The 22,707-nt window shown below is 38.0% G+C and overlaps 3 protein-coding genes across 5 annotated transcripts in view; 1 reads left to right on the top strand and 2 right to left on the bottom strand.

The window, feature by feature from the left end:
- The window catches only part of LOC134743235 (dual specificity protein phosphatase Mpk3-like), a 61,510-nt gene extending 55,794 nt beyond the window's left edge, over positions 1-5,716 (bottom strand). Inside the window, exon 1 of one of the 2 annotated variants that reach the window (XM_063676641.1) lies at positions 5,001-5,716. In XM_063676641.1, the coding sequence (XP_063532711.1) occupies positions 5,001-5,367 (367 nt within the window). In that variant the 5' untranslated portion in view covers positions 5,368-5,716. The remainder of the gene's footprint in view (positions 1-5,000) is intronic. The other variant, XM_063676642.1, reaches the window with a different exon arrangement.
- An 887-nt stretch (positions 5,717-6,603) lies between these two features.
- On the top strand, positions 6,604-14,764 carry LOC134743190 (titin-like). 2 transcript variants are annotated; one of them, XM_063676571.1, is made up of 7 exons: positions 6,604-6,796; positions 7,371-7,442; positions 8,569-8,687; positions 9,146-9,298; positions 9,419-9,625; positions 9,771-10,540; positions 10,729-14,764. In XM_063676571.1, exons 1-7 carry the CDS (start codon positions 6,740-6,742, stop codon positions 13,563-13,565), a joined length of 4,215 nt encoding a protein of 1,404 aa, XP_063532641.1. In that variant the 5' UTR covers positions 6,604-6,739; the 3' UTR covers positions 13,566-14,764. The 2 variants fall into 2 exon arrangements, with proteins under 2 accessions (XP_063532641.1, XP_063532640.1); XM_063676570.1 differs by having other exon boundaries at positions 8,557-8,687.
- A 26-nt stretch (positions 14,765-14,790) lies between these two features.
- Positions 14,791-22,707, bottom strand: part of LOC134743191 (kelch-like ECH-associated protein 1B) — a 32,658-nt gene continuing 24,741 nt past the window's right edge. The window contains exons 9-13 of the mRNA XM_063676572.1: positions 22,400-22,531; positions 21,181-21,260; positions 20,422-20,627; positions 19,881-20,057; positions 14,791-19,297 (exon numbers count right to left, since the gene is read on the bottom strand). Coding sequence (XP_063532642.1) covers positions 19,008-19,297; positions 19,881-20,057; positions 20,422-20,627; positions 21,181-21,260; positions 22,400-22,531 — 885 coding nt within the window. The 3' untranslated portion in view covers positions 14,791-19,007. The remainder of the gene's footprint in view (positions 19,298-19,880; positions 20,058-20,421; positions 20,628-21,180; positions 21,261-22,399; positions 22,532-22,707) is intronic.

Below are 22,707 nucleotides of genomic sequence, written 5' to 3'. Positions count from 1 at the left end.
CTAACTGTAAACCTTCACATTATTTTATTAGAAAATATTTAAAATGTTGAAAAGTTTTAAGCGGTTGAACTTGAAACGCTCATATATCATATTTTTTGGCGCGAATTCGACAGAGCGTGATGACGTCACACGTTCGACGGGCTAACTGACGTTTGCTACTAATGACACTTATATGAACTAATCTGTCGAACGCGTGTCGTCACGTGACTTTTCGCGCGTTTCGCTCACTAGCTTTTCGCGGGCAAATTTTTGTACTTTTTATCTATTATTTTAAGCAATTAAATGATAATTTATAACGGAAATGCATTTGTAACATGATATACGGTAACAAACACCCTAATAAAAAATATTTCGTTCAAATATAAACTTCATGCATGAGGTTAATTGTACAAGTCCGGTCCGGAAGTAGGTACTTCTCTAACAAAACATTGAAATAGATAGGTACCTACCTACCCACCTATTTTTCTTCCCGAGACCGAAATATCGTACCTACTAACTTTGTAGTTACATGACATACTCTGTCCCTTTCTTATAAACAGCTAGGTAGGTAATAAGGTATTTATATCAGATCGAAATTTACAAAAGAAAGAGGAATGTCGACAACTGAATATATGATTGAGAAATGCAGTGTCTTTACTCTATAGTGTACACAATAGGTACGCATACACGTGAGAAGGAAGAAGCGCGCTAGTGTGCGTGAGGCGATGATCATAATCTATCGTCTCGCATTGAGGAGCACAATAAGTAGTGGACTTCCTCTCCCACGTCTGGTGGCGGACGCTCGCGACCTCCGGACCCGGCGGCATGCTTTTAGATTTGGAGAAGTTTCTTGAACGCGGTTTAGAACATACTATTTCTCGGATAGGGCAGCGTAAAAAGAGTTAGGGCACTTAGGGAGTACAAGGATGGGAAAGGTGAGGCAGGGCGCACGAGAAATAGGGCCCAAGAAATAGTGTAGGTAGTCTAAATCTTAAACGGGTTTTATATGCTAACAGGTTAGCGATGGACATAAGTTCGTTGTGTACCTAATTGTCGACATTTGCAGGATATTACTCCTACTGGAAACATTTTTTGATACATTTACTGCTTGTCGCGTTTGCAGTAAGACACCTATACCTAGATCAAGACAAGTGCATAGTGGTAAATCACACAGCCAAAGGTTTATTGTTTTTCAGAGTCTCCATTTTGAGACTGTTCCACAAAATCTTATACGAGGACCAGACCAGACACTATTCTGTAAGAATCACATTATATTTACAATAACAACTCTTTGCTTTTAATAAGTTATGACAATACTATTTTTTGACAGTGTTGGTAGTGTAGTGATTGAAATTTAAATGAAATAATCTGAAAATGGTAATGGAACAAGGGAATGACAGTTAATTTTTGGTGATAGTGTCTGATCCGCAGTAAGTAAGTTTCATGCTAATAAAATGTATTATATTAAATCACATTTACAATCGGGTCTATCGCGAATTTATTTAGTTACCTTTATTTAAAATTTATTATAGCTACAATGTCTAAGAAGTGTGGATACAGTCTAAGGAAAATTTGACTCTCGATCAGAGGGCGCTACTAGCTTTGGCCTACTGTCGTATAGATGGCGTTGACGGTTTCGTTTGTTATTTAACAATTTTTACGCATATCAGTGAAAGAACATGGGTCAAAATCATAAAAATAATTAATGCAAATAAAAAAATCATTTATCCATATTTAAATACATTTTACCGTATTTTTATAAATCTTCATTTTTAGTTTTAAAGTGTGTCGATAGATGGCAGTGAATTTACTGTGGTTGACTAATATGCGCTGGAATGTGGACGGTTAAAGCGTTTGAGAAAAGCGTTTTTGGTTACAAAATTTACTATGACAGTACCACTCTAGTATAAGTTACTCTATGTTAGAATGAATGGGTGGTTGGTCACTGCACTGAATATGAAAAACAGTTCACATCTTTTCCTGTGCTGGTTTTACTTACAGTTTAGAAATTTTAGATTATGTAAGTTCTTATGTCAAATAAGAATTAAGTAATTTTTTATGATTACACCAAATAGAGAAATAAGCCCTTTTGAAAAGACACTCCTCATCTATTACATGAATGTTCTGATTTTTGGTGAGGTGATTACAATAACTTAAACAAAGTACCAAAAAAAGTGGTATTAGTTAAGGTTGTAATAGAAACTTAGGTTGAGTGGTTGAGAATGTTTTGGCAGTTTGTTTTTAAACCATTTTACTCTGCAATACATTTAAACAAATGAACATTGACCTATAGACCTCTACACCTATACACTTGATGAGTAATAGTGATCAATGACTGTCTTTATAATTTATAAGGTAAAGACATTTATGATATAGGTACATATTTTAACAATGACACTCAAGAACAGCTCTCAAAAAGGTAAATGTATGTTATTATTATAACACAATGAGAAGGAAAACCACATTATTCAATTATAACATTACAAATTCAATTTATGAATATGAATAAATATTATGATAGGTATATTTACTCAAGGGTATTTCAGCAACCTACTTCAAATAAAATAACGAGTTAGTTTAGTAAAGATGAGATCTCAACTTTATTATAATGCAGCGGTTCTCAAACTTTTTTGGGGACAAAACTCACGGAACCCTTTTGGAAAGGGGAATATTTGACGGAGCCCCAAATATATAAAAAAAACGCTCGTCACTGTTAACCAGACATACCTACAAAAGAGCTGATTCTTTTTTAGAATTCCGTACCCAAAGGGTAAAAACGGGACCCTATTACTAAGACTCCACTCTCGGCTGTCTGTCACCAGGCTGTATCTCATGAACCATGAGTCATAGTCCATGAGAGATAGACAGTCATGGTCCATGACTGTTTATCACAGTTGAAATTTTCACAGATGATGTATTTCTGTTGCCACTATAACAACAAATACAATACTCCTCATAGACACTTCTTTAGCAACAGAGTGGTCAAAGCTTGGAACAAACTCCCAGAGGATGTAGTATCGGCCCAAAGTGTCAATGAGTTTAAGAATAAATTTGATAAGCACAAAGCAAATTCTACTCAACACTGAGAACTCGGTTTATGACTCTGGATACAGGCATTATCAGTTATTTAAACTGCCTGCCTGCATTACAAATAATAATAATAATAAAATACTAAACAGTACGGATCCCTCGGTGGGCGAGTCAGACTCGCACTTGCCCGGTTTTTTATTATTACAAGTATTATCGCGGAGCCCCACCAGAGGCTTTGCGGAGCCATAGGGGTCCGCGGAGCACTTTGAGAATGGCTGTTATAATGTATAGTATTTAAACTGGTGCGACAAAAAAAAAACTGGTTTTTAAATTAGGTTAAAAAATGTTTTTATATTAGATAGAGATAGAATTTTTACAGATGATTTATTTGTGTTGCCGCTATAACAACAAATATAAAAAGTATGGAACCCTAGGTGGGTGAGTCTGACTCGCACTTGTCCAGTTTTTTATTACTACAAGTATTCTCGCAGAGCTCCGACAGAGGCTTTGCGGAGCCATAGGAGCGGAAGTGTGTGGAGCACACTTTAAGAATAGCTGTTATAATGTATAGTTTTTAAATGGCGTGAAAAAAAAAAACAGGTTTTTAAATTACGTTAAATGTTTTTATATTCATAAATACACCATAATTTGGGGCAGCATATGCAGTGCCATGTCTTGTGGATTGTGTCAGGGGGGTGTCACTGCGCAGTTTAGGTATATTTGGCCGGCGCACCGCCCGGGCAGGTGTATGGCAGTGGGCTGCCGCTCGGCTCGCACGATAGTCGTGTCACGTGGCGCTCGCGCAAAATTGAAAATACGCAATGGCTTCGAAACCTAAATCGCGATCTAATCTGTATAAAAGATAATGTTCTGTTTACGGATGTCTGAATAAACGGAAGAACAAGGAAGCAGAAAAAACATTTTTTTTATATTCCGGACTATATTGACCGACGTATTTTCAAAGGAATAAGTACTTCTGTGGCATACCTACTTCCGTGAGAATCAGACATACTATCTCCGGCTAACAATTTTATGTTTACAGAATCAACGTTTGTAATTCCTACATATTTATCTTAAAAATAATAAATCAGTAGGTATAGGTACAAACACTTGTCAAGTGACAACCCCGTGCCGACACTCGCAGCTCGGTCATAAAACTGAGGCGCGCAAAGAAGATTCACGGTTCGTACGCGGTTATAAGTTTCAATTTTGCTTGCAGGCGGCGAGTGTAGGTATAATTTTATACCTAAATCTAGCTTTTGTGAAGGAGTGAATTTTCTGTACGGTAGTACTATTAGTTATTCTGTGATTCTGTATTGTCACATATATGTATATTGCTGCATCAACATCTTTTGTGCACCAGTGTAGCCAATTGTTAACTGTGTAAGAAACAATGAGTATGGTATGGCTTGTTCTACAAACTAGTTACTAATTCCGGTCCAAGCAAAAAAAACAACACTAAACTGTTCTCATCTCATACCACATCCACAAAATATCATTGATAGCTTCAGATAACATAATATACAAACAGACAAATTATAATTATTAGGTTTTTTTCAATAATTCAGTAAAAATATTTTTTAATCCCATTTAGAATTAAATGCTATTCAAAAGTAATATTTTATATTCCCTATCATATTTACCACCATATTCCCTCAGCAGTGAGGAAACAAGACTGAAGAAAAATAATATTTAAACAAAAAATTGGATAGGTATGAACTTTTCAATGCTGTCTTGGTCAGACATATTCTCCTTCTCATTTGTCGAGGGTTAAATTTCTTTCCAAAGGTTCCATTATAATTGCTATCTATTAAATATTCTAATGCCAGCTGGTTCTTTGGCTTAGCCACCGTATATGTATATAGGGTTAAAATTGTAATTTATCCACAAAGGCAGTGAGCACTAAGACTAATATACTCAAATCATGGGATGGGATCATGGGAGCATATTAATCAAGACGACTAAGTTGTTTGTCATGGCATGAGTGTTACCTTGCAAGCAGACGACCTGCACGCCGTCCTGCTTGAGACGGCGCAGCAGGATGCCGTGCACCGTGTCAGGGTCCCGCGGCGCGCCGTCGCCGTACAGCACGAACGTGCCTCGTGCGCGGCACGCCACGATGCGCGCCTTTAGCTCCTTGCACTGCACCGTTGACGCCAGCTCGATCTTGCCCGCAGCCAGCCTTCGCAGCATGATGCTCGGGATGGAGAAGTTTACCGCCGACCGAATGTGCGACATCGCGTACTCGTTCGAGCCCCGGCAGTCAATAAGCACCGTGTCTCTCTCATCCGACCGCAGCTTCGCGAGCAGCCATTCCTTCGACACCGCCTCACATTCGCATTCCGAGTCCGTAGGCATCTTGCAGCCGAAATCCTTTCTTCTGTTTACACGGGCCCGTTGCGACTCGAACGCTTGTTGCACTATTGCATGAAAACCATGCAAAATAAAGATATACACACGGCCATAGTTGTCAACACTGGTTTCACGATTAATCTATTTATTAGACACATGTATTTAACTGTGCGAGAATCCATCTAAATTTAAAAACACACTTGAAATATGAAGGTCCGCTTCGCTGTCAACGCGACGGTCTACCCTTACGATGCGTATCAGCGAAAAGCACGAATGAAAGCGAAATGACAAAAATACGAGATGTGCACCAAATGAATGAGTGATTGATTCTCTAGAGGCGTACCCAAACGAATGAATGAAATCGTTAACATCATGAGTTGCCAGTACAAAAAAAAAAAACCAGACAAGTGCGAGTCGGACTCGCCCATCGAGGGTTCCGTACTTTTTAGTATTTGTTCTTATAACGGCAACAGAAATAAATCATCTGTGAAAATGTCAACTGTCTAGCTATCACGGTTCATGAGAAGCCTGGTGACAGACAGACGGACAGACTGGGACAGACAGACAGTGGAGTCTTAGTAATAGGGTCCCGTTTACCCTTTGGGTACAGAACCCTAAAAAGTAAATATAGGAGGCGAATAAACACAAATTCCAGCTTTGTATCAAATGCGAGTATTGAGTATTATATTCTTTGATCAAATGTCTCGAGCCCCTTGAGTGTGGAGTCGAGGTCGCAGTTCTGCGAAATAGACCCCACACTCGCGTTCACAGCTTCGCGCCGCGATTCGCGCACGAGTGTGGGGGAGCTTAAAGAAAACTGAGGGCTTACTGCGTATACCGAAGTTTGAAATTGCGGGGCTCTTTCTCTTACTCTAATTAGGACGTAATTAGAGAGACAGAGAAATATGCCCGCAATTGGCGAACTTCGGTAACCTCTGGGGGGCCTACCGCAAATCTTCGATTTCTCTGTTTCTATATGTATGTCTATCAATTTTGCCAATTGAAGTGACAAAGAGAGATATATGTAGTATGTAGTATAGAATATAGTGAGTTTATAGGTGGTAGACCTCCCGTTGTTTTCTGATTGGTTGACTAAGGAACGAAAAGACTGAAATGAACGATGCAGGTGGAGTGGATGGAAATGGAATGGAAGATAAATAATGAAAAAGCTGCGTTTGGTTTGGCGTTTGGCGTTTGCGACGTTTGCGTTTGCGAATGGTTTGCGATGTGTAGCGACATTGACGACATTGACGTTTGGTTTCATTGGTTTGCTTCAAGTTCTAATTATTCATTATTATTTTTTAGGTATTTCTGTGATTTATCACTGTCCTTTGTGTAATTTAAGTGCCTTTTACCAGTGTAGGCAAAGCATGTAATCATGGATGTTTTATACGACGATTTAGAGAATTACGATGACGTTGAAGCACTGAACAGGGTAAGACCGATACTACATTTTAGCGCCAAATTTTTTTCTAGCGGAATTAGCAGTTTAACCACCTGTCCAACTGAATAGACTCAACTTTAGGGTGGCCTTAACCACTTTTAAAGCTTGACACAGCATTTATTTACTACCATAATAATATCTAATTTGTAGTTTCCAAATGTTTGTACTAGGTATATAAGCAATCCATAAAAGTGCCTAATCAGCAACACCTTAACTAGATGTCGTGACCACGATCACGTTTTTACACTAATCTAAACTATTTTGTGATTAATCAGGTGATCAGATCTCCCCAAACAAGATATTAATATGTTATATTCATGTTCATTTTGAATTACATGTTAATAACAAAGTCATGTGCAGGTTTCTGAGATTCAAAAGTCCTAGACCCGTATTAAGTAAAGGTGGAGCATTAGTCAAATCTCCCTGCTTGGCTTGGATCTGGGTTGGCTAGGTTAATCTGTTACATTACATTCAAGAGTTTTGGAATTATTGTTTACAACCACACATGAAACATTCACATTGAGTGTAGATATTTTAAATGTACTGATAATATGATGTTTTTCAGCTGAAAACTGAAAATTCTGACCTGAAGCACAAACTAGAATGTTGCAATGCGGCCATGCAAAAGTTGCAAACAGTAAGTAATGTCTGTGAAAGCAAAAGGTGTGCTGTTGGGAAGAACAATTAATCAGAATTACATATCTATCACTGACTATTTTAGTAGTGTGTCTAACAAAAACTGGCCAAGTGCGAGTCTGACTCGCGTTACAAGGGTTACATTACACAATTTAAACAATGTATTTTTTTATGTGAAATGTGAGAGAAATGCCTAAAAAACCCGTAGGGGTCCGATCAAAAACTAAGTAATTAAGTCCGACTCACGCTTGACTGCACATTTCTAATAGGGTTTCTTGTCATCTATAGGTTAAGAACTATTTTATGTCTTTTATTCTCAAAATTTTAGACCCGGTAGGTTCGGAGATATGGGGGCGGGGGAATGGTAATTTTTTGCCTATTTTCTTGAATAACTTCTACTGTTTGTACCAAAATTATAAAAAAATATATTTGAGATTCTTACAATAAGCTGTTTCATTTGACACGATAATACACGATATAATAAAAAAAAAACATCTCCCATAAGCAGGTGTAGTTCATAAAAAATATATGTTTTGCTGTTTTAAAATAAATAATAGCTTATTTTTTTGTTTTTAGGGTTCCATACCCAAAGGGTAAAAACGGGACCCTGTTACTAAGACTCCTCTGTCCGTCCATCTGTCTGTCTGTCACCACTCACTAGGGTGTACAGTTAATAGCTAGACAGTTGAAATTTTCACAGAACATGTATTTCTGTTACCGCTATAAAAACAAATACTAAAATAGAATAAAATAAATATTTAAGTGGGTTCCCATACAACAAACGTGATTTTTTTTGCCGTTTTTTGCGTAATGGTACGGAACCCTTCGTGCGCGAGGCAGACTCGCACTCGGCCGGTTTTTTTGTGTTTCTTACCTTCACACTTGCACATCTAGCCTTGGTGAAACTGCCCAAAGCTAAAGCTAAAGTTTTGATTGATGTGTACTTTTACACATTTACTAACTTGCCAAATAATGTCACAAATTTAGCCATTAGTATGATGTTGTTTTTTAGATATACTAGCTGTTCTACTAATACCATTGCTATAAAATTAAACATTCCATTCTTAATCAATGGCATCAGGAAGCCATTGAATGGATGTGCATTGATATTTTAGAGCATTTTGCAGGATTTTGATAAGCTGGAAGCAGAGTTCAAGAGATTAGAATCAAATTATTCTTCCCTGCTGAAAATTTCAAGAGCTGAGATACAGAGGAAGACTGATATGATCACGAATCTTAATATTGAGTAAGTTTATTAAATAAAATTTTGCTTTATTTTATATTGATTGTAGGTAGCAAGCATGATCCTAACACACAGAAATTGCCGCTCGAATCAGCTTGGTATGGAAAGGCGTGCTACGCCCGAAGCATCTTGGGCGTGCGTTTGTCTCGAGCGTTGCACGTTTTTACAGACCATTTTCCGTGTTTTCAAGGATTCCAATCAGTATTCAGTATAAATTAAGATTACAATTTTGCTGTTATTGTTAGTACAAAGTTATACCCAACAATACATATTAAGATAGACAATTTTTCGTCAAAATTCAGTTCTGTTGTTCTGTTCTGATGATGGAACTTATCCATGAATTGAGGTTACCTATTTAACCTGTTCCTCAATTTTTTTTTGGTTTCCTTATATTAAAATATGTACCTAATGCGAACATTTTAATACCTTTGTTAATGCTAACTACCTTTTTTTGTTTACAGGAAAGACTTGTTAATAATAAAAGCAGTTCAAAATGGGCCTGCACATAAAGTTCAAGACCTGATAAGGAATGTGCGTGAAGAAACTGAATTAAAGCGCAAAAAGAAAACACAGAACAAAGTAGTAGCCCCAAAAGGAAGGGAAGAATTTATAAGGTACCTACATAAATAATAAAATAACTATCTTAGCAATGTTTTGCCATCATAACAAATTCAGTTTAATAATACTTCGTTTTATTTCCCTGCTGTTAAATGTAATGTAATATTTGTATTTAGGAGAAAAAGTAGCCGCCCACACTCACCCACAACTAGTTCAACTGCAACAGACAATTCATATAAGATGATAGGCAACGAAATAGTTGCCGATAACAACAAATCTAGTAGAATGGATACACAAGAAAATGAGCTACAGAAACATGAGGTGTTTCCAGTCGATCAACCTTTATCTCCCGTTGCGGACAAACGGGTCTCTGCATTGTCTCGGTAAGTACTTATGAAAAAAGTCCTATTTGTTCAGTATCGATCTTGCACAAAGCACTCGAGTTTATCAATTGCTTGGCACTGAAGACGTTAAAAAGTCCGCCTATTTGTATGTATTACCTGACTGAAGTGAACATTTTTTTTTCAGTCCCCATCTTGCAAAGTTAAGCTCTGATGAAGAATTTGAAGATATGTATTCTGCATTGAAACCAAAAGCATCTAGGGAATCTGAAAAAACCCGCAAAAGGGGTCGAGACGATTCTCAAGATGGGAAGATTTTATATAACAGTTCTCATGATAGGCCCTTAAACTATCCTGATTTGTCAAGAGAACGATTTAACAGAAATAGAGCTGGCAGATTTTCTGATACTGAAAGAATTACTAGAGAAAAACAGCATAGTGAACCCGACAGAAATATCAATAGGGGTAAACACCATTTTGATAGATACAGAAATTTTAATGATTTGCAACACAATAGATTTAGTCCTGAAAGACATCGTCGGGGCGCAAAAGAACTTGGGGATAGTCGTTACAGGAATAGGCGGTTGGAAAGCCCACCAAGGGAGAGGTATCACTTGGAAAGCCCTCCCAGGGAGAGATTACGCCTGGGAAGCCCTCCACAAGAAAGACAAGCATTACGTAAAAGGATTGGCGAGCGCCGAAAGTCTTACCACGGGCGGACGGGCAACAACCCAGAGATACACTCGGTCATACATAACATTCATGGTGAATATGAAGAACCACAAAATAAGAGACCTAGAATTGAACCATACCCTGTTCCTCAGGAAGAGAAAAGGCCAAACGAAGAGCAGTATCATAATGAATCACAGCCGCCGAACATGGGAAGTCGCACATGTCGGTCGCCAGTTTTTTCACACACGGAAGAATCCTCCAATGAACCCGCAACAGCCCAGAGTGGTAAGATAACACAGTTATACATTTCACCATCTATTTTTTTTCCAATTATGTTTTTACCTTGTATGCTCGTTTATTGTTCGTGGGTGTTTAAAAAAGCGTCACTTTACTTTGTAATTTAATCCTTACAATAATATAATAACATTGTACACAACATTTTTTGGCTCTAATATAAAATGTTTTTGTTTTAGAAACCAGAAGCACGACTTCGTCTGTCTTTGAGGATCCCAGGTTAAGCAGTGACAGATATGTCAAGTGCTCAGAAGGCACGAAGCATATATCACAGTCTGCCAATGCTAATGAAATATATTTGCAACCCGTTGACAAATCCCTTTGGGACTTTGAAGAAGTCCAGGTGCCAAAAGCTTTAAGATCTAAACCTTTAGAAATCAGCGAAGAACTTGTTGATAAAATAATTATAGATAAACCTTTATCTTCAATATCCATGGAATCCGGTGAAATACGTTCTGATACTGAAACACCTTTGGATATTTATGATTTTCAAGAATTTAATAAACAAATCGGTAATAGTGTTCCTGATATAAATGAAAGTCAAAAAGCTAAAATTAAACCTTACAATGAAAAATCGCCCGTTGATAATAATATGCTTGACGACATTGGAAAAAGAAGTGATACAATCATTAAGGGTACAAAAACTACAAAACTCAAAGTAGCAAAGAAGGAGAAGGCGAACAATCATAAAGCAGCCGAGACAATGATGTCAACTTCTAAAGATAGTCATAAAGTTGATACAACAATGCATTGTGACAACATTAAATTACCAAGCGTACTGCACAAGCTGATTCATTCTATGAATGAAGAACGACCTGATGGAGATAATTCTGTTAAGAACAGTAAGGTAGAAAAGGAACCTAAACGAATCGCCGCATCCAGGATATCTAATAAGTCTGAAAAGTCAAAAGCAAAAACTAAAGATGACAGAGAAAATCAAAATGAGTCAAACTTAAAGACTGATAAAAACAAGGCAGATAAACTTGAAAAAGGATCAGAAAAAGAGCCTAAACGAAACGCCGCATACAGGATACCAAATAAGTCTGACAAGTCAGGTTCAAAAACTAGAGATGACAGAGATAATCGAAACGAGTCAGACTTAGAGACTGACAATAACAAGACAAATAAACTTGAAAATGGACCAGAAAAAGAACCTAAACTAATCGCTGCATACAGGATACCAAATAAGTCAGACAAATCAGGTTCAAGAACTAGAAATGACAGAGAGAATCAAAACGAGTCAGACTTAGAGACTGATAACAACAAGACAGATAAACTTGGAAAAGGATCAGAAAAAGAACCTAAACAAATTGCTGCATACAGGATACCTAAGAAGTCTGAAAAGTCGGGTTCAAAAACTAGGGGTGACAGAAAAAATCAAAACGAGTCAGACTTAGAGACTGACAACAACAAGACAGATAAACCTGAAAAATTATCAGACAAAGAACCCAAAAGAATTACTGAGTTGGAGTTGTCAGGTAAGACAGAAAAGGTAAGGTTAAAAACTACCGACAAAAATGTACCTGAAGTGAAGGAAACGGATAATCTTGAAAAAGTAACCGAAAGAGATACAGAGAAGAAGATCAAACGCATCGTAGAGTCTAAGGCATCCGATAGAAACGAGAAAGCAAGTTTAAAAACCAATGAAATAGAACATAAAAATGTGTCTGATATGAAGGTCAAAGAAAAACCTGTAAAAGAAACTGAAAATAATGTATCAGTATTTCGCGAATTTGAACATAGAGTTTACTCCAGGCATATTGTCGAAGGCGATTTAGAGCTAAGCGATGAAAGTAATGATGAAGCACAACTTGAATTAGAAGATAAAATTGAGGAGAAAAAGAAGATATCCTCCAAAAGCAAATCTCATCGAGAGGCATCCAAAGATAAGAGTGTCAATTCGGAAGAAACAACTAGGAAAACTAGATCTCAAAAAGATAGGGAGAAAGAAAGAAAGTCCATTAACAAATTTAGTGAATTGTTTGGTGACAGCAGTAGTTTAATAACTCCAGAGGACCTGAACCTTGCCACTCGCACGGCGCACGGGCTGCCAGCTGACTGCTGCCCGCCCGCCGCCGAGGAGGCGCAAGATGCTATCATTGAACATGAAAGTCCAGTCAAAGCACAAACGACAGAAATGTACCCTAAAGACTTTAAAGAAAGTTTAGCAAAGTCCACTGTTGTTGATGATAAATTTAAAATCAAAGACAGAACTCGTACAAAACATAAACAAAATAAGGATGACTACACGGAACAGGTCAGTGACGTAAGGACACAAGTAGTTACTATTACTGAAAGTTGTTCAATGTCAGAAGGAAATCTTATGCCAAATACAAGTAATTATACAAACCAAAAGGAAGTTTCGAAACTGAATGAAAAAGTTAAGGAGTCGTCAAAAAGTTATAAAAGACCTAAAACCAAAGGTGAAAAGAAATTGTCAGTTAGTGAACACACGAAAGAGATCAATACCAATAACTTTTATATCTCGGAGCAAAATTCAAACAACTCGCCAACTATGAGCGATAATAAAGAGAATTCCAGCAGCAATGGTAACTCGGAAAGAAATATCAGTAACGAAATGGCAAGAATTTTTGAGAATCCAATAGTCTCTAGTAAAATATCGTCGATCAATGCCAGCGAGACTAATAAGGAAAGGCCACAGTTAAATGACTCCACAAAAGAAACCAACTGTAGTAGTGTTGTTCAAGATGTTCCAAATCTGGCCCCAGTAGTAGAAGAACCGGGATTAGTGACAACAGTTGTGATATCAACGGGTGTTCAACCTTTAGATTCAAACTCAGCGCAATATGTTACGCCATTTAGTGCTCTGGCCTCATCTACTCCAGCCAAGGATTTATCTGCTATAAATATTTCCTCCGAAATAGAGTCAAATGTCAGCCACTCGGCGCAAGTAAGTGTGACGATATCAAGAGATGATTCAGGCTCTCAGTCTGAAGATGTACCTGATATGAGAATAACTTGTTACAGAAGACGAAGAAGAGTGCTAAAGAGATAATTTGTTGGGATTAAGTTTGTAAATATTTGCGTTATATTAACAAATAATAATATTCGTGTGTATGTTGTATACACTCACGCCTGTCAAGTAAATATTTTACCAAAAAACTACCAGATATCAATATTATATTTTAAGATGAGTGTGACACGCGGGATCGTTCCCCGTACACTTAAAGATCTCATTATAAAATGACTTCGCTATCTGTTCACAATATCAATGTGTGTTTAAATTGATTTGAATATTCTAATTCTGTGGCCCTAGTGAATAAGAGTACAAGTCTCGGGCAGCGCAGTTGTAAAAAGGCGTAAGTTCCACGTAACACTGCCCTTTTTTAAACCTAATCTGCGCGAGACCTGTACCCTTTTTCACTAGGGCGGTAGGGCCACAGAATTGTAAATATTAGCTTATAAATGTATATATTTATTTGTTTTAAATTCTGTAAGACCAATTTCACATATATTTATTTTTGATTTTGACTTTTTTTATTATAGTTTTGGTGTCGATCTGTATACTCTAATCACATTGTCAAATAAATGATTATTTGGAAAGAGTCTGAACATATATTCTACTTCGTTGGAACATATCAACGGATGATGTGATGTGAGCAAGCTCAACTTGGATTAGTGTTCTTCTATAAACCCTAAGTTTCCGACTTCTAAAAAGTCATTGCTGTCACTGTCATTTAACAAGCATCTTACAACCTTAAGTTTTTTAAGGTTGAACATTTCTTAAAATTAAAATGATGAGAGTCAATGAGTCAGGTTTTATTTCTTAGCTGTCTAGGAATGTAAATATTCCACATAATACATACATAATATAATTCTACATGTATTTATAGTTTTTGTAATTTAAAAAAAACAAAACTACTTGGTAATTTTTAAATGAAAAATATATTTATAAAAAAAAAGTCGTCAGGGACCTTTTGCATAGTAAGGATAAGGCCAGCATTGATGTTTTGTATGAAAAACCGCATGACTTATTGGCTTGTTATCATAATACCTACTGACCGCAGATTTTTACAAATTGTGTAATGTAATAACGAAAAGCTTTCAAGTCGCCTGTTACAAGGAACTCATTTTACGACTCGCATCGTACTTAGTCAGAAGAAGAAGCATGGGCCATGATAAAATCATTTTTTTTTTCACTGGTTTTTTTATTTTGATTGTAAGGGTGAAGGGGTACCATGTATTCGTTTGGAAAAATAAATAAATGCGTTATTTAGTAATTCAATCTTTTATTCCCATAACAGTCTTTGCTTTCCTTACAAAGAGCCCTTAAAAATAATATATTTACATTATCACATTGAACATAACATTTATCATGTATCAAATAACTATCCACATTCACTTTATAACTGAGAATTACAACAACAGTAAGTACAGTTTTAATATTTGACTATAAACGGAAATACACTTTAACCGACTTCAATTTCATAGAAGGTGGAGGTTCTGTATTCGGTTTGGTGTGTGTGTGTGTGTTTTTTTATGTATGTTCACCAATTATGGTCCGATTTGAATCATTCTTTTTTGTTCGAAAGGAACTACGTCCAAGGTGGTTTTCGTTCTGATCTTATGTTGGAACTCCTCAATTTTTAAAGGCACGTGTATGGTGAATTGGGTCTTTTCATAAGCAACTGGAGCATTTCCTCTCGAAAACCACAAAATTGATGGAGTGAACCTGATGATGAAGTTGGGGGTTCAGGGTCGAGGGGTTCATTGATCAGAGGTTGATGTGCTGAAAGGTTGAGTGATCAGGGGGTTGAGGGATTTGGTCAGTGGCGGGGCGGAAGATGGACTTAGTGTAATGACGAGTGGTCACCTAAACGGACTTGAGGAAAATCCTGAATAATTTTTAGTTTACAAATTCAGTAAACATAGGTATGTTTTTCATTCATACTACTCTACTCATAAGCTCTTAATACTTGAAACTAAAAATGGAAAAATAAAAACTTTACAAAAAAAAAAAGAAAAACGACTTCAGAAATGATAAAATAAAATATTATCCTTTTTAAGTATGTCCGTAAGGGTGGAGCATTTCCTCTCGAAAACCACAAAATTGATGGAGTGGACCTGATGATGAAGTTGGGGGTTCAGGGTTGAGGGGTTCATTGATCAGAAGTTGATGTGCTGAAAGGTTGAGTGATCAGGGGGTTGAGGGATTTGGTCAGTGGCGGGGCGGAAGATGGACTTAGTGTAATGACGAGTGGTCACCTAAACAGACTTGAGGAAAATCCTGAATAATTATTAGTTTACAAATTCAGTAAACATAGGTAAGTTTTTCATTCATACTACTCTACTCATAAGCTCTTAATACTTGAAACTAAAAATGGAAAAATAAAAACTTTTTACACAAAAAAAGAAAAACGACTTCAGAAATGATAAAATAAAATATTATCCTTTTTAAGTATGTCCGTAAGGGTGGTATTTCATCTGTCCAATGTGTATTTTGTCTCCCATTTTTCTTAATGACAGAGTGAGACGCAATACCACCCTTAGTTACCAACTGATATGTTTTAAGTCGGTGCCAAGCCAAATAGTAGCAATACCGGTTAAAAAATCAGCTGTCTAAAAATCACAGTACAACTTTTTTTTAATACTACGTCGGTGGCAAACAAGCATACGGCCCGCCTGATGTTAAGCAGTCTCCGTAGCCTATGTACGCCTGCAACTCCAGAGGAGTTACATGCGCGTTGAGCTCTGGCAACCTTACTCACCAGCAGGAACAGCACTATGAGTAGGGTCTAGTGTTATTTGGCTGCGGTTTTCTGTAAGGTGGAGGTACTTCCCCAGTTGGGCTCTGCTCTAGATCTGGATGACATCCGCTGTCCTGTGCCCTAGCCCTACCACACAAAGCGAGATGTCATTCGCAGTGCCCATACCTCTCTTGTGGACATAGTTTAAGGACATACCCGGGTCCGGACGTAGTTTATGGACAACTGTACGAATATTACAAACGTGTAAGTAACATATAACTCTCGTCTTTCTTTACCACTTACCACCTTTTCTCGGCTAAACAACGGAACCGATCTAGGTGAAATTTGGCATGAAAGTAAAAAGTTGAATGTGTTAATGGTCCATGAGTTGTTTTATTAAATCAAGTCCTCTGGACGAGGAACGGGAAATAACGCTTGCGTGCTATGGTCGGTTCGAAAATAAGTAAGAATTGATGCTCTTAAAAAAACACGACGGCAATAAACGCATAGGATTTATACTAATGTACCGACGACCATAGAGAGAGTATGTTCATTGCCGTCGTGTAAGACAATTAGGGCTTCCAATCCTTTTTATGGTAGATTTGAATACCGGTATTTAATTTTGAAAAACCGGGATCCCGGTATTTTTATTATCTAACAAAATATGCAAAACAAACGTAAAACACCCATTGAAACATTAAAATTCGGCATCACCACGGAGCTTTGCGCGCATAGATCTTGAGTCTTCCTCTCGTTTTACGATTCGACAGCATTCTCTGTCTTGCGCGATGTAGCCAGTCGGTTTTCGGTGCTTATAACGTGATGTGTACGTAAGCTATAAGCTATCCTGTACTTATAGTTTCGCGCCGGCTGTGGTTTATGTGAATCTCACAACAATTTAAGTATGCATTTTTGATTTATTTATTAGATATACTCGATAATGATCAAGTTACGAAATGGTTTATAACTCATGTCATGTTTCTTCCGAATGGAGAAATATACCACGTGGGTTTATTTAAATACTTAAGTACAATAGATCATTTTATTTAAAGAATATACAAAATTAATATTCAATGACATTGACGCACAAAAAGGTTTGATTTTAAATAGTATTGTAAGATTTGTGAGACTGTATATAATGTTTGAATATATAAAAAAAAACACTTATAACCATTATGGGTCTTAGAAATTGAATTTTAAATTTTTGTTTAATGTGTGCGTGTAAGCCCTAGTAACAATATGAAAAACTTCCCCAAATAGGGTAAACTCGCAATATTTGGTGACACGCCTAATTCGGTGATACAAGTTTTGAAGCATGACACCATTATGAAGAGTGGCCAACCCATACAAGTTGTAGACTGATTTTTATAACATTACAAGTGGGGAAATTGCTAATTATTTTTAAATTTATTTTATTTTTCATTTCAATTGTAAAATAACCTTAAAAGTTTGCTTAATCAAATTAAATTATTATATTTTAAGTACATTTTAGTAGGTACAATGATTTAGCCAATGTTTAGAAGTTAAGATGTTGTCTTTTACACAATGCACTGTAAGTGCTACTTTATTTATGTTTAAAATCATTGTACCTTTTATATTAAAAATGTTTATGTATTCGATTGGGCTGCAAGTGCAGGAACTAGTGAATAGAGAGAAAAGAGGCTTATTATTGTTATATCATTGTTAAAAATACTATATATTGTAACACGAATGCAAAATAAAGAAGAATTTGATTAAAATTTGGTATTTTTAAATTAAGTTACTTGGCTCCTATTTTTTTCAAAAATCCCGGGATCCCGAGATACCGGTATTGCGAAAGGTCCGGTATTTGGAAGCCCTAAAGACAATCCAACGTACATACAGCCGCATCTTTATCGAATTGCACCAAAGTAATGATACGCTTCAAATTTTGGCTTGGCACCGACTTCAAACATATCAGTTGGTAACATATATACTTAGTTTAATATTTTATTTTAATCCTTTTTGAAGTCTGTTTTCTTTTTTTTTGTAAAAAGTTTTTATTTATAGTTTAATTCGACTTGTATTGTCATTGTCACGCATGGTCGCAGATATATGCATATAAATATATGGTAAATTATGGCTAGAGTCAGACCAAGCTAACTCGACAGCGATTTTGATAGCACATACTGTGCAAGTGTTATATTAAACGTCATAATTTCATAGAAGTTTGTGCTATCAAAATCGCTGCCAAGTTAGCTTGATCTGACTGACTCTATGTCACAAGATTGGAAATATCACGAACTGCTTCGAATTGCTTCCAAAGTCAGTTCTTATACTTTTTTTTATCGCCAACTGTAACTGTAGGCTCGGTCTCCAATGGACGCATTACGCGGTGGACAGCGTACAGCATCAAATTTTAAGGAAATGTTCTGTTCTCTAACACAATTTGACGCCGTATGCAGCGTACGGTGTCACCCAGAGACCAAGAAATTACATATAATTCGATCATTATAATAGGCATAAAGTTTTCAACCACACCACACACAGTAACATACGCGTAATAGTCCGAAAAACTACATTTCATCCGATCAAGATTCTGATCCGTAAGATTTCTCGCGGCGCTCACTGCACTGATACGCACCTTTCAAACGGGGCCGTCTTTATGGCAGTCTTTCTCACTCTTAACTTAGGATTTGAGATTGTGCTATTTTAAGCCACGGTACCCTTAGTTCGACGAGTGCAAAAAGCTCGTTAGCTGCCTCGCGCGTCTAGTCTCGTATTCACTGCTGCTATAAGCATCCTCTACAGTTATTATTGGATAAAGTTCCTATGATATTATTGGCCATGGGTATGTCTTGCGTGCTGGCGGTGGGCTGCGGCCGGCGCGCGGGGTCGGACGCGGGGTCGGACGCGCGGTCGGGCGCGGGGTCGGACAGGCCGGAGCAGGCCACGCGCTGGTGGCACACGGCGGAGGCGTGGCCGGAGCGCAGCGACGTGAGCGGCGGGCCGGCCGACCACGTGTTCGTGCTAGGGTCGTACACTTCCACGATGTCGAGGAATGATGTGCCGTCGTAGCCGCCTGGAAATTAGCAGCGTTCATTCATTATGGTAGATGCTGCTCGATGGTATGACACTTGTAATAATAGACTATGATTATTATAATAATAGGCAATCAAATTTACAATGCCACTCAGAAAATAGACACAACAGTGGTCATTAATTTTACTCCTAGAAACCTTAAAACTAAGAAGCAGTAGTAGTAGTAAATCACTTTATTGTACAAAACAAAAATTGTTAACATGAAATTCATATAAATTTAGGTACAAAGGCGAGCTTATCCCTATAAGGGATCTCTTCCAGCTAACCTTAGAGTAAATGAGTGGAAAATTCGAATTAGATAGATAGACAAACTTACAGAACGTACAATAATATTTAAAAAGGAAAACTACAATATTAACGAAGAAGAAGAAGAAGTTATTTTAGTAGTGATAGTACCTAGTAGAACTTATCTGGAAAAGTCGATCTTAACACAAAAACTGACCGATTAGCGCCTTAAGACAAGTCACATCAAACTATTGGAGTCGGGCGCTATTTTAATATGGAATGTAACTACGATAGGTTGAAATTCGTTCGACTGGAGTTTGAAGTAATCATACACTCACCCATGGCGTACAGCCGGTTGTCGAGCGCGGTGAGCGAGAGCGCGGAGCGCGCGATGCGCACGGCCTCGGCGGGCTCCCACACGTCGCGCTCCGTGTCGTAGCGCTCCACCGACGCCAGCTGCTGCGACCCGTCGTAGCCACCCACCACGTAGATGTACTGCCCTAACGCCGCCACGCCTGTAGACAATTACTATAATAGTCAGAATGTGCACTAAACGGACACCGCATCTTTTTCAGGTAGTTGAATTATAAAGCGTTTACAAAGAGCCAGCGGTCAACACACATAGGTGCAATTTATGCCCCGAGGGGCGTAGCAATTTATTTATTTAGTGGTGCCTAGGGGCTTTAGCATCCAACACCATTATATATAACGACACCATATACTCATACCTAGAACAATTTATTTTTAAATTACACGAGTTCAAGTCGTAAATGAGCACGAGTTGTCTCATATTGTCTCCCTAAACAAAATTGCCCTATAAAAGTCATAACCCTGTACTGTACTGTACTGTATGCCTCTCGGCAGTCGGCGTAGACTGACCGGCGCCGCTCCGGGCGTGCTGCATGGGCGCGATCTCGGACCAGCGGTTGTTCTCCGGATGGTAGCACTCGGCCGTGGCGACGCGTCGCGCGCCGTCGAAGCCGCCGACGGCGTACAGCAGCCGGTTGACGACGGCCACGCCCACGCCGAGCCGCGCGCACGCCATCGGCGCCACCGTCGACCACACGTCCTTCTCGGGGTCGTAGCTGGAAACGCAAAACATAACTACACTACCATTAAACACAAGTCGCCAATAGGTGATATTACTGCAATGTTCTGCCACCAGAGTGCAGCACTAGCCTTTTTTTAGTAAACCATAAAGTAACTTATACATACTGTACCTTTAACAGGTTTTTGACAAGTTTTCAGAGATAATAAAATATGACATTGATGCATCAAGGCGGTTCGTTTACAGAGGACCTACCGGGAAACGCGAATCTGAAATTTCGCTATCTGCCTCTTTATCGCTCGAATATGCAAGAGTGACAGAGATATTAGATAACGAAATTTCGATCTTCTTGTTTCGCGATAGAGGTAGACCCTCAGATTGTGGTAGTGGCGCCCCCTACGCAGAGTTTCGCGTAATATTCCCTATTAACAAGTCTGTTAGCTAAAATGGTTTGTCTATTTCAGGTAGCAATTCACAGTGAGATGGAGTGGAATAACCGGCCTGTGCAGCCTGTGTAGCCGGCCCATCAAATCGTTATAAGGTTGTCATACATTTTTAATATGTAACTTATTTCCTTAACTTCGACTTACCATTCTACAGACTTGTGATACTCCGAACCCGACGATCCTCCGACCGCGTACAATAGTCCGTCCATTACCGCTACTCCTACCTAAAAGGAATTATGATAAAAAGATCAAACTTTGAAAAGAAGCTATGGTTATCTGATTGATTAATGTGCCTATATTTGTATTGTATGTTGCTTTATATTTTTCTACTTCTTTCCAATTTTTAGTGTATTTTCCCCATTCCTTTTTGTGTAATATATTATATGTTTATCCTATTAATTTTGTATGTATTTATTGTATGTACTTCGCCAGGCCCCCTTTACGCGCGCAATTCGGACCCTTAATCGAGTAGCGATCGAGTTAGATTTGTTCTCTTGTTCTCTGAACGAATTCACAAGGGCTACGCTTTACGTATTGTGCTACTGTAATCTGTAAGCTAATGTATTGTACCTATTTTTGTGTCAATTTCCATACTGTCGAATTAGGATTTCCTGTAATTGATGGTTGTGTGTATGTAAATAAAAAAAAAAAAAAACCTATATCTTTCTGGTACCTTGTTGTACATTTTGCTACATTTGTCACCCTCTTTTCACTTTCTCCTCTCATCTACTCAAAGGTTAACTGGAAGAGATCCCTCAAAGGGATAAGTTCGCCTTTGTACATCTTATTATTTGTACCATGTAATTTTGAATATGTATATTTGTACAATAAAGAGTTTACTACTACTACTACAAACTTTGAAAAGACCATTGAACGGACCATTAACCCTTATCCATGCTGAAAGTTTAAAAATGACAATGGAATGTCGACATGTGGTCGCTAAATCGTATATTTCTTTCTTTTTTCATCTGTCTCTATAATCGTCCAATTTTTATAAAAAATCATAATCATTTCATAATATTACTGACTGGTGCTTCCTTGTGTCAAAATCGGTGCAGAGATAGCTTAGACGGCCTCCGGCACAGTTAACTAAGCATTCTTAACCCTTTGAACGCCAAGAACTCCTAAAGGTGTCGTTACTAGTCGTGACCCCCATAGATTAGTATATGTTATTACTGGTGACCACCGCGCCATGGACACCTATAAATGTTATAGCGGACGCTGTCAAAATAACCTTCACACTTTCAAATAAGGTTTACATTAGCTCGATTGCGCCCGTGACCTTTACGTTTGTTTATGACGTAAAGCGTTCAAAAGGTTAAACCTTATTACAACGATATTAGAACTACTATTGTGTATTTACCCTGTGCCTGGGCGTGGACATGGGGCTGCAGGGCCGCCAGTGCTCGTTGGCGGGGTTGTACACGTCCACCCAGTCGCTGTCGTACGAGGACCCCGGTGACGTGTTCCGGCCGCCTACCGCGTAGAACAGACCCTGAGGCAACATTGTGTTATTACAAAATCATCCTTCAGTCGTAACACGTACAGTCGAATTTAGAAATGCATAAACTACATTTAGTCGGCCTGCGAAGTAGGTCCCTTGGCTAACAATGTTGTGTTATTGTAAAATTTACTTTAAGTACCTACATAGTCGCAAACTTGACTAGAAAA

This window comes from Cydia strobilella, chromosome 7 (assembly GCF_947568885.1).
Source record: "Cydia strobilella chromosome 7, ilCydStro3.1, whole genome shotgun sequence".
NCBI lineage: Eukaryota > Metazoa > Arthropoda > Insecta > Lepidoptera > Tortricidae > Cydia > Cydia strobilella.
The sequence above is the reverse complement of the archived record's forward strand: the minus strand, read 5'-3'. Positions and strand labels throughout refer to the sequence as shown.

Bases quoted from the DNA above. Each gene is read 5' to 3' on its own strand.
- LOC134743190 (XM_063676570.1), top strand. From the start codon at position 6,740: ATGGATGTTTTATACGACGATTTAGAGAATTACGATGACGTTGAAGCA. The intron at 6,797-7,370 runs GTAAGACCGATA...GATGTTTTTCAG, and splicing joins ACGTTGAAGCACTGAACAGG to CTGAAAACTGAAAATTCTGA. The intron at 10,541-10,728 runs GTAAGATAACAC...TTTTTGTTTTAG, and splicing joins ACCCGCAACAGCCCAGAGTG to AAACCAGAAGCACGACTTCG.